Raw genomic sequence first — 14640 nt, 5'->3', positions numbered from 1 at the left:
GGCCATGATAGAGGAGGTAGAACCCACACTGAAATTACTTTGCTCTGGGGTGATATCTTGTGTCATTTAGTGTATGCAGTCATGGTAGGTATGGGAAGAATATGTTTGCTTTTTTCATGAAGATTGGTTTTGTCTCCAGCCTGCACAGTGCATGGGGCAGGGGGGTGAGTGACATGGGAAAAAATCGGATTAACTCAAGGTTGGGGAGAATGTCGATTATGAAAAGCATCTCAAGTCTGTTCTGTAGTGGAATTCATGTATTCTGTTGTGTTACTTTCTTGTTGCAGCTTCTTGTTACAACAGAAAAATTTCTTAGTGTGAATTTTGGGCTGTTCTTTCAACAGAGAGCACTTTGTTTCTCTGCAGCATATTTGTTTTGTTATGGAAGTGGATTTTTCTACAGAATTTAGTCAGGCACAATTCTGGTGTTGCTGTGGGTCCTTTTTGAAGCACCAGTTTTTGTTGTGAAGGTTACGTGTTGAACTCAATGAATGTTTGTAGGCTGTTTACACAGATTTGGATTCATGTTTGGAGGCTGTTGACACAGATTTGGATTCATGTTTGGAGGCTGTTGACACAGACTTGGATTCATGTTTGGAGGCTGTTTACACAGATTTGGATTCATGTTTGGAGGCTGTTTACACAGATTTGGATTCATGTTTGGAGGCTTCATTTAAAGATTTTAATCTGTGTTGGTTTATTCGACAGCTGTTATGTCTGTCTTTCTCCACAGTTGCTTTATTATATATGTGTATGTATATCTGTATGTATGTTTGTATGTATGTCTGTCTATGTATGTATGTATATATATTTGTATATATACATGTATATGTATATATATATATGTGTGTGTGTGTGTGTTTGTGTGTGTGTATGTATTTATGTTTATATAATTTTTTGTTGTTGATGTTATTGTTGTTTGTTAATCCAATTCTCTTACCAGATTTGTTGCTCATAGACATGCTTTCTTCAATCAAATCTCTAGCAGGACTTAGTGATCGACAGGAGAATCGGTCAGTGGTTCTGCTTTCAGTGAAGATGTATTTTCCCACATGGGGAAAGCGGCAGAGTCCCTGTCGGATAATGAGTGGTTCTGCTTTCAGTGAAGATGTATTTTCCCACATGGGGAAAGCGGCAGAGGGCCAGCCGTCCCTGTGGGATAATGAGTGGTTCTGCTTTCAGTGAAGATGTATTTTCCCACATGGGGAAAGCGGCAGAGGGCCAGGCCGTCCCTGTGGGATAATGAGTGGTTCTGCTTTCAGTGAAGAAGTATTTTCCCACATGGGGAAAGCAGCAGAGGGCCAGCCGTCCCTGTGGGATAATGAGTGGTTCTGCTTTCAGTGAAGAAGTATTTTCCCACATGGGGAAAGCAGCAGAGGGCCAGCCGTCCCTGTGGGATAATGAGTGGTTCTGCTTTCAGTGAAGAAGTATTTTCCCACATGGGGAAAGCGGCAGACTCCCTGTGGGATAATGAGTGGTTCTGCTTTCAGTGAAGAAGTATTTTCCCACATGGGGAAAGCAGCAGAGGGCCAGCCGTCCCTGTGGGATAATGAGTGGTTCTGCTTTCAGTGAAGAAGTATTTTCCCACATGGGGAAAGCAGCAGAGGGCCAGCCGTCCCTGTGGGATAATGAGTGGTTCTGCTTTCAGTGAAGAAGTATTTTCCCACATGGGGAAAGCAGCAGAGGGCCAGCCGTCCCTGTGGGATAATGAGTGGTTCTGCTTTCAGTGAAGATGTATTTTCCCACATGGGGAAAGCGGCAGAGGGCCAGCCGTCCCTGTGGGATAATGAGTGGTTCTGCTTTCAGTGAAGATGTATTTTCCCACATGGGGAAAGCGGCAGAGGGTCAGGCCTCCCTGTGGGATAATGAGTGGTTCTGCTTTCAGTGAAGATGTATTTTCCCACATGGGGAAAGCGGCAGACTCCCTGTGGGATAATGAGTGGTTCTGCTTTCAGTGAAGATGTATTTTCCCACATGGGGAAAGCGGCAGAGGGCCAGCCCTCCCTGTCGGACTCGGACCCCATCCCATGCTCCCAGAACCGCAGTGCACGCTGCATGTCTGTCAAACAGGACGACAGGATGGAAAGGGTGGTGGAAGAGAGTGAGCCACCTGCAGACATGGTGGATGTTTATAATGTGGACGTAAGTTCATTTCGTGTGTGTTTCTGTGTGCACATGTGCGTGTGTGTGTGTGTAAATGTGTGTGTATGATTTTACTGGATGTATGTGAACAACTGCATTTTGAAATATTTACTCATATATTTAGCAGATTCGTGACTCACAATTTGTACTATGGCAGACTCATAACTCTCAGTTCATGTTATTGTGGCAGACTCCTAAGTGACTGACAATTGTGTTGTGTGTTTACATCCTGTGTGGAGTGGATATGGGGTTGGTGTTGGAGTGGGAGGAGTTGTGTGTGCAGGTGTATTCGTGTGTTTTTAGTATGCATACGTCGTCATATTTTTCATTGTAAATGCCCAGGGCTTTTGTATCATCAGATATGGCGTACCAAGTATCCTTTTTATCATCATTATTATTACAATTACTGTTGTTGTGGCAGACTGTGATGGACAGTGAACCGGAAGACGAGGGGACTCAGTCCTACGACGCCTTCCCTGCCCTGTCCAGAAACTCCTCCCAGTCAGTGCTGGCACCTGCCGGAGAGGCGGAGGAGGCACAAGGTAACAGCAGAAATCTAGTCCCCTCTCCCCTCCCCATGCCCCATTTTCCTAGAGTTTTTTGTTGTTTTTTTTTTTTCTTTTAACACCTTTTAAAAAAAAATTTTTTTTAGACCCTATCATCTTCACAGTTTCAGTGGCATTACTCCCATTTCTGGTAATCTGCAGTATGAATATTATTTGTTTTCATATGTGCATATGGTTCATACAAGTGCTTGATTTGTTCTGAATTACTTTTTTGTGTGTGTGGAAGGTGGAAGAAGGGAAAACATATCTCTTGTCTCTCTCATGCAAAACACATGCATGGATGCATGCGTATGCAGCTGTTGTCACTTGTAATGACATGTTAAACTGGGGAATGAACACATTCGCTCATCCCATATGTTGAAGGTTTGCTCTTGTTTGAACCCACTTACACGTAGGTCCACACACTCATTCACACACACACAACCCTTCGCTCATAACCCTTTTCCTGTCCACCACCCTATCGTCCACAAACAACATTACAGCGACTCTGTCCTGTGCATTCCAGAGCTAGAACTGCTACCCTCCATCCCCGTTGTCACCCCCTCCCCACCGAAAGAACCGTCCAGAGATGAGGCGGCATCACACGCCGGCCAATCACAGCCCTTCAGCCAGCGAGCCAGTCAGGTGGCCGCCCGGTTGGCTCAGCTCAGTGCGCTTAGTGAGCACGCTCAACAGTCGCCGCCCGCGTGCCCTAAGAGAGTCTCCAGCCAGCCAGCTCGAGTGTCCAGTCATTCACCAGGCAGTCATCCCAGACCGACCAGCCAGCCAGGCAGAAGTCCACCAGCAATGCCTAGTCAGCGTACAGGAAGTCAGACAGTGATGCCCGGTCAGCGTACAGGAAGTCAGACAGTGATGCCCGGTCAGCAAACAGGAAGTCAGACAGTGATGCCCGGTCAGCATACAGGAAGTCAGACAGTGATGCCCGGTCAGCGTACAGGAAGTCAGACAGTGATGCCCGGTCAGCAAACAGGAAGTCAGACAGTGATGCCCAGTCAGCATACAGGAAGTCAGACAGTGATGCCCGGTCAGCAAACAGGAAGTCAGACAGTGATGCCCGGTCAGCGAACAGGAAGTCAGACAGTGATGCAGCTTGCAGCGGAGGGAATAAGCAGTGGCATGACGGCAGAGGCGTCTCGACCAGAAGATGGCCGGACAGCCGATTCTTGTCACGTTGGCAAGGACGGTGATCAGCCGCTGTCTGTAGGGAAGGGGGTCACATCATCGATAGTGGGGGAGAGAGGTGGTGGTGGTGTCTGCCGAGGGCCAGGTCGACCTGACCCTGACCCCTACACGTTCCGCAGCAGCCAGTCGCAGCTCATGATGGAGGCGGATGGCACCTCCACCAGTCGGGCAGAGACTTCCATCAGCACCGCTCGAGCTGTGAGTTCTTGTCTGTGTGCGTGCCATGGAAGGAATGCTGTGTGTGTAGGCTGGCTGGGGTGTTACTGTGCGCTTGTGTACATGTTGGTGTGTGTGTGTGAGGCGCTGTGCAAACTGTGACTTCCTGTCTGTCTGCATACCTAGGAAACTATCTGATGTGTGTGGACTCACTTTTGTGATCCTGTTTGCTTGTGTAGATGTTGGGGATGTGTGTGAAGTAGGTGCATGAACAGAACGCTGTGCATTGGTATGTAATCTTGTGTAGATGTTGGGGATGTGTGAAAAGTAGGTGTATGAACAGTACATTTGGTGTCAAATACTGTACCATGTCAAACTGATGCAAGCCAGGCCTGTCTGTCTGCTCTTCTTAGCCAAAATTTATAGCGGCAACTCAGTGATACAACATCTCGCCATTAGACTGCCGTCTGCTAGCCAGTGAAATGCCGTTTCCAGCAGGGGGTAAACAATCATTCAATTACACATACTTAACCGTGACCCACTAGTGCAGACTCCGGCAGGGGTCTGACATTCCTGCCGGAAAAAGAGAAATCATTCTCAGTGGGTGCCATTTTTCAGATCAGTGACATTATCCATTTGCTCTGTCTTTGCCAACCTTTGCAGAAAGCATTAGAAATGTTATTTTCATGCATGTTTGTTGTTTGTTGTGGCTTTCCCAGACATCTTCGTCTGGGGATTCATGTATCTTACATCGTTTGCGTCTGTTTGTGACGTTGTATTCAGTGTTTTGTTTTGTGAACTTTGTCTCGCTCTCTGCTCTCCTCTGGTCATTGCTGACTGTTCCTGACTTTCTTCTACTGATGGACTTGCCACTATACTTGGAAATAACTTGACCCCATCGTGGAGCATCACTAATCATTCCAGTGATTGCCAAACCCATGAGGTTGGGATAGTGTTCTCACAGGAGATTATCTCAGGTCCCGGGACACACGGGTTGTCCCGTTTGCGATCGGGCTAACGCGTCTTTGTTGACACATTGACGTGGAGCAGCTTGAACTCCTAACCGTCAGAAAGGGGACTGTGGTGGATTGGAGTTCAGGCCGGACCCCAGGTTATCCAAAGTGGAGGATGGTTTTGTTGAGGGATGTGCCCCTACTGTGCCTGTGGACATAGCCTTACAAAAAAAAACATCAACATTTATATATTTCTCTCTCACAGCCAGTCTTATACTCATGTTATAGGCCAGACATGATGTCACAATGGGGCGTGATTCAGCTCTATTCTCTGTTCATGGACAGGCTCTCAGTGGTGGCACTGCTCTCTCTTTCCATCCCTCCCTTGCCGAGTCCCCTCCCCCACCTCCCTCTGTGGGAGTGGACGCCTATGGCCTTCGGGAGGGCCACACTCTGGTGCTCTCCCCAGGTCAAGTCACCCAGTATCCCTACAGGAGGGGATGCGGGGCATGTGGCACCCACCTGCTTGTCAGGTGAAGCCGCTGTCCGTCGGGTCTCCCCTGCTGGGGAAGGCATGCACTGGGGTATGCATGCACATGTCAGGCGGTCCCGCTGTCTGGCTGGTCTCCCCTGCTGGGGTAGGCACACATGTCAGGCGTCCCAGGACACCCAGGTCGGGACAGGTTACTGGACTTCCCGCAAGTTTTTTCTTTATTTTTTCCCTTCCTCAAAGTCCATGTGCCAGTGAGCCCTGGGGATGGGCTCACAGGATGGTTGGCACTCACGGGTAGATCCCCCCGTTCTACCCATACAGGGGTACACCACCAGCGCACTCTGGGCTGCTGGGAGGGCCAGGGATGACCCCAGGTCCTATCCTTCCCGGATTCAGCCCAGCGCCCCTTACCCTACACATTTGGTGCTCAACTGAGGATGCCCACCACATCACCTGGAGTGGCCCCCTGGTGTCGGTCAGGGTAACCTTTCTGGTCACCAACGCATCCCACTCGGGACATAGCATGTCTTGGTCTGCCTACCCAGGTGGGGAAGGCTTGCACTTTCCCCTACCTCAGCCTTAGGTAGTCGGGAGAACAGTAGGCCTTACTGCCTCCCAGCACGCATCTGTCCCCACCTCTTTTCATGAGGTGCTACGTGAGGACCTTGGCTCCCTTTATCTCAAGGAGGCTCAGTGTTGAGATTGGCACATCCCTCGTGGGCGTTGCTGGACCTGCGGTCCATGGGCTCTAGCCCTGCAGCAGGCATGAACAGGGTAATCAGCAGGCAACTTTGATTGGTTCACTCTTTTTCCACGAGGCTGCACACCCAGATCTGGAGACCCCCTTGGGTATATCCAGGTGTGAGGGGACCCTGCCCAATATGGTCTGGGAGGTCCATTTTGAACTGCTGTTCTGAAGAGTGGGAGAATATTGACAGTTTTTCCTACCCTCTCCTGGGTGACAGGTCAAGTCCATGTTCACCTGCTGATCAGGCTGAACCCAGTTCCTTCCTGGCGGCACTGGGGCTGACCCTGCCCACATGGGCCACTCCGACATCGGCCTTCTGAATCTGCCCTTTACACCACAGTCATTACGATTGGCATTAACCCTTTTTGGCTCCACAGCACCACCCCCAGGACCACTTCTTGCCGTAAGTTCCCACAGATAGCACTGGGGTGGCTGATTAAACCTGCCCAGTAGGAAGTCCTTGTCTGTCCCTGGGGTCTGTCCTCCCGGGGAAGTACCTCGTTAGACAGAGAAGACAAGACAAATGAAAAGGACTCTTCCATGGGTGCAGTTTGGTCCTTGTTCACCCCCGTTCACACAGCCTCTATAGTGTGCTGCTCTCTTGGGTGGGACAGGGGGCTTGTCTGGGCAGTAGAACCTCCAATCTTTTCTTTGCTCTGTCTTCCAGCAGACTCTGCACCTCCTTTGTAATGGGGCCCTCTGTAGGGTAGGTGGAATGAAATCAGTGAAGTGTCATCCACACATGTTTATGTTTCATTGTGTCTTATAAACTTTAAGGTTTTATGACAATTACAAGTATTCTATTCTGTTCTATTCTATTTTATTCAATTCAGACAAACAGTGTGTTCATCTTCAGCAGTGTCTGCATCTTGGTCACCAAAAACCATGGCACTAACTACATCCTTCTGGAAGTCCAGGAATGTGCTGCTGTTGCCTGCTTTTTTGTAGAGGATGGGTTTTCCTTGTGGCATCATAGGGCTGCAGCTGTTGGTCATGATGGTCCATGGCACCCATGTTTTTATTGTAGTCCAGAATTGCTGGAGGCTTGTTTACTGCCCTTTGGTCTTGCTGCTGCTGGTCGTCAGCTGTAGGTTTGTGGCAAGTTGTCAACTCCAGATGGTCCAGGATGAACATCATGATCATCACCATGCTGCATACCTGAAACACATTGTATAAAAGACTAAGTTTGTTGTTGTTTTTGTGTGTGTGTGTGTGTGTATTTTTGTTTTTTATAAAATATAAAGTTTATGAAATTGTACCGTTTTATTTCTGATTGTTTTCAGAAGCTGAACTACAAACACACACACACCTACCCCTTCCCCCTCCCCTGTCACCCCACCAACACACACACACACTGAAACTGGATCGTGGTATGCCACACCCCCTTCATTCTCTCTTTCTCATACAAAACAAAATGACAACACACACACACACATACACACTCGCACACACACACACACACAGTGTTGCATTTACAAAGTAATTTAGGCATACAGTTCTGTATATCATTCTCTGATTTCAGTTTTGTAAACATCATCTCCTCCCCCCTCGCACACACACACACACACACACACACACAACAAACCAATACACACTCGGGAACAAATACACAGAAAGCTCTAGGCAAGCGACACACGCTGTCGTCAACAATAAGCCAGCCAGCAAGCCATGCCTCCTTGTGCAGTGTTGGTCACACACAGTACACAAGTGACTGACTCTCTCACACAAGTGACTGACGAAGCTACTTACCACAGCTTACACATTCAAAACACACACAGTGCAGTTATATTCATTGTTACAACAAAGAGAAAGCAAATAATAAACTGACAAACCTCGTGAACACCCACATGTATCTTGAATCAGCTGAGCTTTGTCTGTCTGATGCAACCGCCCTCCAACTCCCCTTCATGTCAGAGTCGGGGCAGTCAGCGTCATCTTCACACAGTTCTATGTCATTTGGTCCAGAATCTCCAACTCTACTATTTCAGTATTTGCATCTTGAAAAAGTTCTTCCAATACTTGTTCCAGTGTTGGGGTTTGTCTGCGTGCAGCCATGGCTTTGTAAACACAACTTGTGCTTCGTACAAACTTGCAGAACTTTCGCTAATATGATAATGAGCTGATTTTTTTTTTTTAGCTTATGGTACTCAGGAGAGAAAGAGCTCTCAAGGGAGTTAATTTCGTGGTTAGCAGACTGTATTTTCTGCAGTGCGATGGTTTTAAGTAAGAATGTTGTATCATGACGCTTGGCGCACGTCAACACAGCATTGGTGAGCGACAATTCATGACGTACGCCATACGTCAACAGCGCAGTCTAGAAATTAACATGTGAAGGCTTTTCATAGATAAAACAGCTGCTGAATTTGACTGCTGGTCATCCAGCCTAGTGGAAAGATCAGAGTCGATACAAGAAGAAGAAGAAAAAAAAAATGATACAGGTTTTATTTCTTGTTGACCAAGACTTAAATTAACTATTTTGTTGTTGGACTCTGAACATGTATGACTTGAAATTGATCTAGTGAATATTGTGCAACCGCTTTCAACTCAGTTCATAGAAACATCAGTCAGCATCAACTGTTATTTGTAGATGACGTTCTTGCATCCAACATTCTTTTTCAGTTAAAATAAAAAACAAAAAAACAAAAACAATTTTCAGGTGAAAAACAGACCCAAAGGCTTGCTGGGTCGGCGACGAAAGTTGCTTGTGAAAAAGAAGAGTGAGGTGAACCCCAAAGGCGAGGTGAAGACATCGTCCACTGATGACGGTACTGCAAGCAAGACTCTTGTCAGACCAGCCAGAAAGTCCAAGAGAGGAGAAAAGTTCACGTCCCTCCAGAAGACTGTACCAGGAGCTTCGGTTCAGAGGGCTTCTGGAGCAAAAGGTGGGGGAGTTGTGTTGTTGTTGCTGCTTTTCCGCTTTGTTTTATTTCTGGCATGCACAATTACCAGATCAGTTGGGGTTTTTTTTAATGGTTAGGATCAGGTTTTTTTTGGGTTTTTTAACTTTTTTTTTAATTTTCCAAAAACATGTATACAATACAGAGAATAGTATGAAACAAACAATATACAACGAACAGTAGCATCTTCCACTACATAGAGAGAGATAAGACAAAATAAAACAAAACAGACTATAGCGAGGCAAAACAAATCTGTAACAACAACATCAACAGCAATAACAACAACAACAAACAAACAAAGACAAAAAAAAAAAAAGGAAGTTAGGATCAGGGTTAGTTTTGGGGTTTGTTACAGTAGGTTTACTTAGGGTTTGAGTTAGGATTTTGTTGTTACGGTAAGGGAAGGGGTAAGGTTGGGATTACTTTGGGTCAGGATGTGGTTACTTAGGGGCAAGCTAGTGTGTTGGCATAAACTCATCGATAATTTTAACTAATTCCTTAAATAATGTTAACCATAACCCTGAGAACAACAGGGAGTCCTTAAATAATGTTAACCATAACCCTGAGAACAACAGGGAGTCCTTAAATAATGTTAACCATAACCCTGAGAACAACAGGGAGTCCTTAAATAATGTTAACCATAACCCTGAGAACAACAGGGAGTCCTTAAATAATGTTAACCATAACCCTGAGAACAACAGGGAGTCCTTAAATAATGTTAACCATAACCCTGAGAACAACAGGGAGTCCTTAAATAATGTTAACCATAACCCTGAGAACAACAGGGAGTCCTTAAATAATGTTAACCATAACCCTGAGAACAACAGGGAGTCCTTAAATAATGTTAACCATAACCCTGAGAACAACAGGGAGTGTGAATGTCAGCTTTAAGAGGGATATGGTCAGTATGTATTGCCAAACAGGGAGTAATATTCAAACTTTTTTTTTTGTGTGGGTTACGATTTTTCTTTATTGTGAGGGTGTTATTTGATTTCCATCAAGTCTTGCAGATGCAGGAGGTTATTATGACTGTGTGAAGGTATCTGCTGACTGCGATGTATGTGAAGCCTTGTGGATTTGTTTGTTGTATTTGTTTTGATTGGACATGCTTTTAGCAAGTGTACCTAAAAGACTGATTAGGAGGTGGCGTTTGTTTCCTGATAAATGATGATGCAAGCTTAACCTGAGAAAGTGAGTTGCCACACGAGCACTTGAACAAAATAATTGAAACTGAAATCATGCGTTTGTGAAAAAAACAACAAAAAACAGATTAAAGTAAAAACAACTTTAAACAATGTGACTAATTCTCTGCATGTAGATAACGCGGAAGTAAGCACAGAGATGAACCCACCAAAACCCCCATCGTCGATGCAACACCAGTCCACGGTTCGAATCTCCACCGCTAGTGAGAAGACAGCAGCAGGCCCCTTCACCAGGTTTAGCACTCAGCCAGCGGTGGAGAGACCCGAACCCCAGCCCTCCACAAGCAGGGCGGGGGCAGGAGGGGCCAGTCAGGACAGTGACAAGCTGCGCAAGAGGAAGAGTGTGGAGTTTGGGAGTGTGGTGCAGATCGACTCGCCTCCCCTGCCTGTGCGTGCGAAGTTACTGTCCGTCTGTCTGTCTGTCTGTCTGTCTGTCAGTTGTCTGTCTCTCTGTTTGTCATTCTGTTTGTTTTTTCTTTATGTCTGTCTTTCTGTTTGTCCGTCTGTTTCTGTCTGTCAGTTGTCTGTCTTTCTGTTTGTCCGTCTGTTTCTGTCAGTTGTCTGTCTTTCTGTTTGTCCGTCTGTATGTCTTTCTGTCTGTCTGTCTGTCAGTTGTCTGTCTTTCTGTTTGTCCGTCTGTATGTCTGTCTGTCTGTCTGTCAGTTGTCTGTCTTTCTGTTTGTCTGTCTGTCAGTTGTCTGTCTTTCTGTTTGTCCGTCTGTATGTCTTTCTGTCTGTCTGTCTGTCAGTTGTCTGTCTTTCTGTTTGTCCGTCTGTATGTCTGTCTGTCTGTCAGTTGTCTGTCTTTCTGTTTGTCCGTCTGTATGTCTTTCTGTCTGTCTGTCTGTCCTTCTGTCTGTCAGTTGTCTGTCATTCTGTTTGCCCATCTGTCTGTTTGTCCATCTGTCTGTCTGTCCGTCTTTCTGTCTGTCGGTTTGTCTCCCACGGGGATGCTGCGGGCCATTTCAGTTTCCCCACCTTCAGTAAAATCTGCCAGAAATGTCTTCTTTAATTACACATACTTTACCGTGACCCACTGATGCAGACTATGGCAGGGGTCTGGATTCCTGTCCTGTCCAAACTACTGGTCTGCAATACGGAGAAAGTGAAAGTAGCTGCAGCTAAAAGCCTCCCTTGGTAAGTTACCTCCCATGCATTATGGGAAGTACCGCCCACTTTTCCGACAGCCATCTTGGTTTTTCTTACCTCACCTACACTAAGTGTTTTCAATTTTTCTCTTTTTCTGTCCTTTCGTTGACTCATTGTCTTTGCATGTAACCATGTTTTCAAACAGGATACAAGACTGCAGCGATTGTTTGGATAATCAGGCCAAAAGTGAGCCCAGTTCAAACTTGATTGGCACACTGTCAGTCCCAGTTTCCTCTTTTCTCTCTCCCATTGGGTTGCTGGTGGCAAGTTCAGTTTCCCTACACTGATCCAAAAATAGATGGCTAGCTCATTGGCCAGGAAAGCTGAAGTCAACTGGACGCCATACTGACACTCATATCCAGCTGTCAGTCCGTTGAGAAGTTGTCTACTAATGGCAGTAGTTTCTTAACTGTAACCGTGTATCTTCAATGAAATTGTGTTATGCTTGTCCCCACAACTTCTCAAATGTTGTGTCTTGATTGAAATCTGCTAATGGTTTATTTACCAAAGTTATCACTGGAAAACAGTGTGGCAACATGTAGTACAAACTTGCTGTGGAGGCACACACAGGATGGTTGGCATAACAACGCCGTCAACAAGTGAAAGCTTGCTGTGAAGCAGTCATCGTAGCCAGCTGAGCGCTCGGCTACACATATGAAGTCACCGCTTCGCGCTGTACTGACATGAGTGGCAAAATGGCTGATTGAACGCTTGCCCTGGGTTCAGTTGGCAAATGGGCTCAAAGAAGGCATACGTTATCCACCTGTTTTTAGACCAGTGCTTTCCCCACCTTCAGTAAAATCGGCAAAAATTTTCCTCTTTTCTTTCTCCCTTGCAGATGCGGGGGGCTCTTTCACTTTCCCCACCTGAAATTCTGTGATAGAAATTTTCTTTTTTTTTGTCACTCTTCTCTGGTAGGGGGTTGCCTGGGGCTCTTTCTGTTTTTTTGTTTTTTTAAATTCAGTAATCCTGTTTGCTGGAAATTATGTGCTTGAAATTTTGTGAGCACACACACGCACACTCTCTATCTCTCTCTTGCTCTCTCTCTCTCTCTCTCTCATTTCTAGGCTACATATCGCAGCTTCCACGACGCACACACACCCCACCCCCCCTTATATGCACACGCACACGTTCCAATCTTCCGTTGCTCCCACAGTGTAGACATGCATACACACACATACCTCATCCTCTACACACACACACACACACACACACACACACACAGAGCATATTTATAGAGAGACAGCCACACACCTTTTTCCTTTTCCTACCAGTTGTCATTTTTGCTTTGTACTACAGTTCAGTCTGGAGCAGAGTTACTCAGACTCACAGTCGTCGGACACGTTGCTGGAAGTGACGGAGGCCACCAAATTCATCATGCGTTTGGTGAAGGAGAGGATCGTGGTACGCAGAATCGACAAGGACGGCAACATTGTGCATGAACAGATATCTGTGGTGGGTATATGGACTGGCTGTGTGGTGGGTGGGTGGGTGCATGTGTCTTGTTTGTGTCTGCGTGTGTGTGTGCGCGATTGCTTGCATGCGTATGTTCGTGTGTGTGTATGTGTGTGTGTGCACGTGCATGCATGAGTCCTATAGGAGAAAGTATGAAATATATTTGAAGCTACACGACAACACATATTGTTGTGACTCACTTGTCCAAAGGGGAAGGAATTGCAATCTTTGTAACTGTATATATATTTCAGTGGTTCAGATAGGCAAGAATTTAGTTTGAAATCCACCTCATGTCTCCAATATTATAGATGCTGGTTGTACAGTTCTTTTTTAATCACATAGAATTGGTTCAAGAGACATTGCATTGACTGCTTCTGGGGAGAAGCTACTACTTAAATGATCAGTTTTAGTTCAAATACTTCTGTACCGACAAACCTACGGGAAGCATATGAACAGTTTTGAAAGCTGTATGTGATTCATACAGCCACTTTGCCATCCAGTGTTAACACTCATTGTATATTTCATCCAAACATGGTAGATGAGGCCTTACCATGCAGTGTTAACACTCATTGTATATTTCATCCAAACATGGTAGATGAGGCCTTATAAAGTGGAAGCAGTTTTGAGATGTGTGGTTTGGGCTGTAGAAACGTTTCTATAGTAAACAGGGATTGTGAGAGTTGACGCCCTTTCAGTGACAGCTGGGTGGAAGTCAACCAGAATTGGATTCTGAATCTTTTGAAGTGCTGAAGAAAATAAGTAAAAGTGCTGATATTATTTTTCCCTACATTTCTTTGCTGCATTTTAAATCATTAGGAAAATAAACAAAAATGATAATAAATACATTAGATAAGATACTATACGATGGACCTTAAATCATAAAAGAATGACCTCCCCTAACAACTACCCTTGTCCCAGCAGAAAGAATGGGAGACAACACTGGTGGAGGAGATCAGCCACATGTCAGACTATTAACCTGAAGCCCAATGACAATAATGGGAATAATGATAGATGTAAGTTGAATAATAATCATAGAAAAGAAAACTCTAACTGCCCTTGTCCCAATAGAAAGAAGGGGAGACAATGCTGGTGGAGGAGATCAACCACATGTACAACCTCTCCCCTAAAAATGACAAACACAAACAGAGAAGAAATGTTAGATAGTAATAAAAGATGAATATGAAGAAAAATGAAGAAAAAAGAAAAGAAAAGCAAAGTGACACTTGACGCAGCAGAAGGAAGGGGAGATAATGCTGGTGGAGAATAACCACATGCTCCCAACCTTTAACCCAGTAACAATAATAGAAATAATAATAGATGATAACAGATCACTTATAATAATATAAGAAAAAAACAACCTGCCTCTGTGATAATAATAGATGGATAATATTAAATCAATGATGAAAAAAACTGACCCTTTTCCCTCACCAGAAAGAAGGGAAGCCAGAGCTGATGCAGGAAATCAACCACACGTACAACCTTTAATAACTTTTAACCTGGAGAGTGCGATGAGCCATGATCATGGCGTTCCCTGTGAAGTGTGATAGGTCATGATCATGGGCGTTCCCTGTGAAGTGTGATGAGTCATGATCATGGCGTTCCCTGTGAAGTGTGATGAGTCATGATCATGGCGTTCCCTGTGAAGTGTGATGAGTCATGATCATGGCGTTCCCTGTGAAGTGTGATGGGCCATGATC

The 14640-nt window shown here is 45.5% G+C and overlaps 1 protein-coding gene across 5 annotated transcripts in view; it reads left to right on the top strand.

Moving 5' to 3' along the window:
- LOC143296874 (uncharacterized) overlaps window positions 1-14640 on the top strand; it is a 110974-nt gene that overhangs the window by 38591 nt on the left and 57743 nt on the right. For all 5 annotated transcript variants that reach the window (XM_076608851.1, XM_076608852.1, XM_076608853.1 and 2 more), the window contains exons 16-21: window positions 1956-2142; window positions 2564-2684; window positions 3214-4088; window positions 8897-9122; window positions 10456-10727; window positions 12788-12943. In XM_076608851.1, the coding sequence (XP_076464966.1) occupies window positions 1956-2142; window positions 2564-2684; window positions 3214-4088; window positions 8897-9122; window positions 10456-10727; window positions 12788-12943 (1837 nt within the window). The remainder of the gene's footprint in view (window positions 1-1955; window positions 2143-2563; window positions 2685-3213; window positions 4089-8896; window positions 9123-10455; window positions 10728-12787; window positions 12944-14640) is intronic.

Source organism: Babylonia areolata, chromosome 22 (assembly GCF_041734735.1).
Source record: "Babylonia areolata isolate BAREFJ2019XMU chromosome 22, ASM4173473v1, whole genome shotgun sequence".
NCBI lineage: Eukaryota > Metazoa > Mollusca > Gastropoda > Neogastropoda > Buccinidae > Babylonia > Babylonia areolata.
Note: the sequence above shows the minus strand (reverse complement) of the source record. Positions and strands in the feature narration are given on the sequence as shown.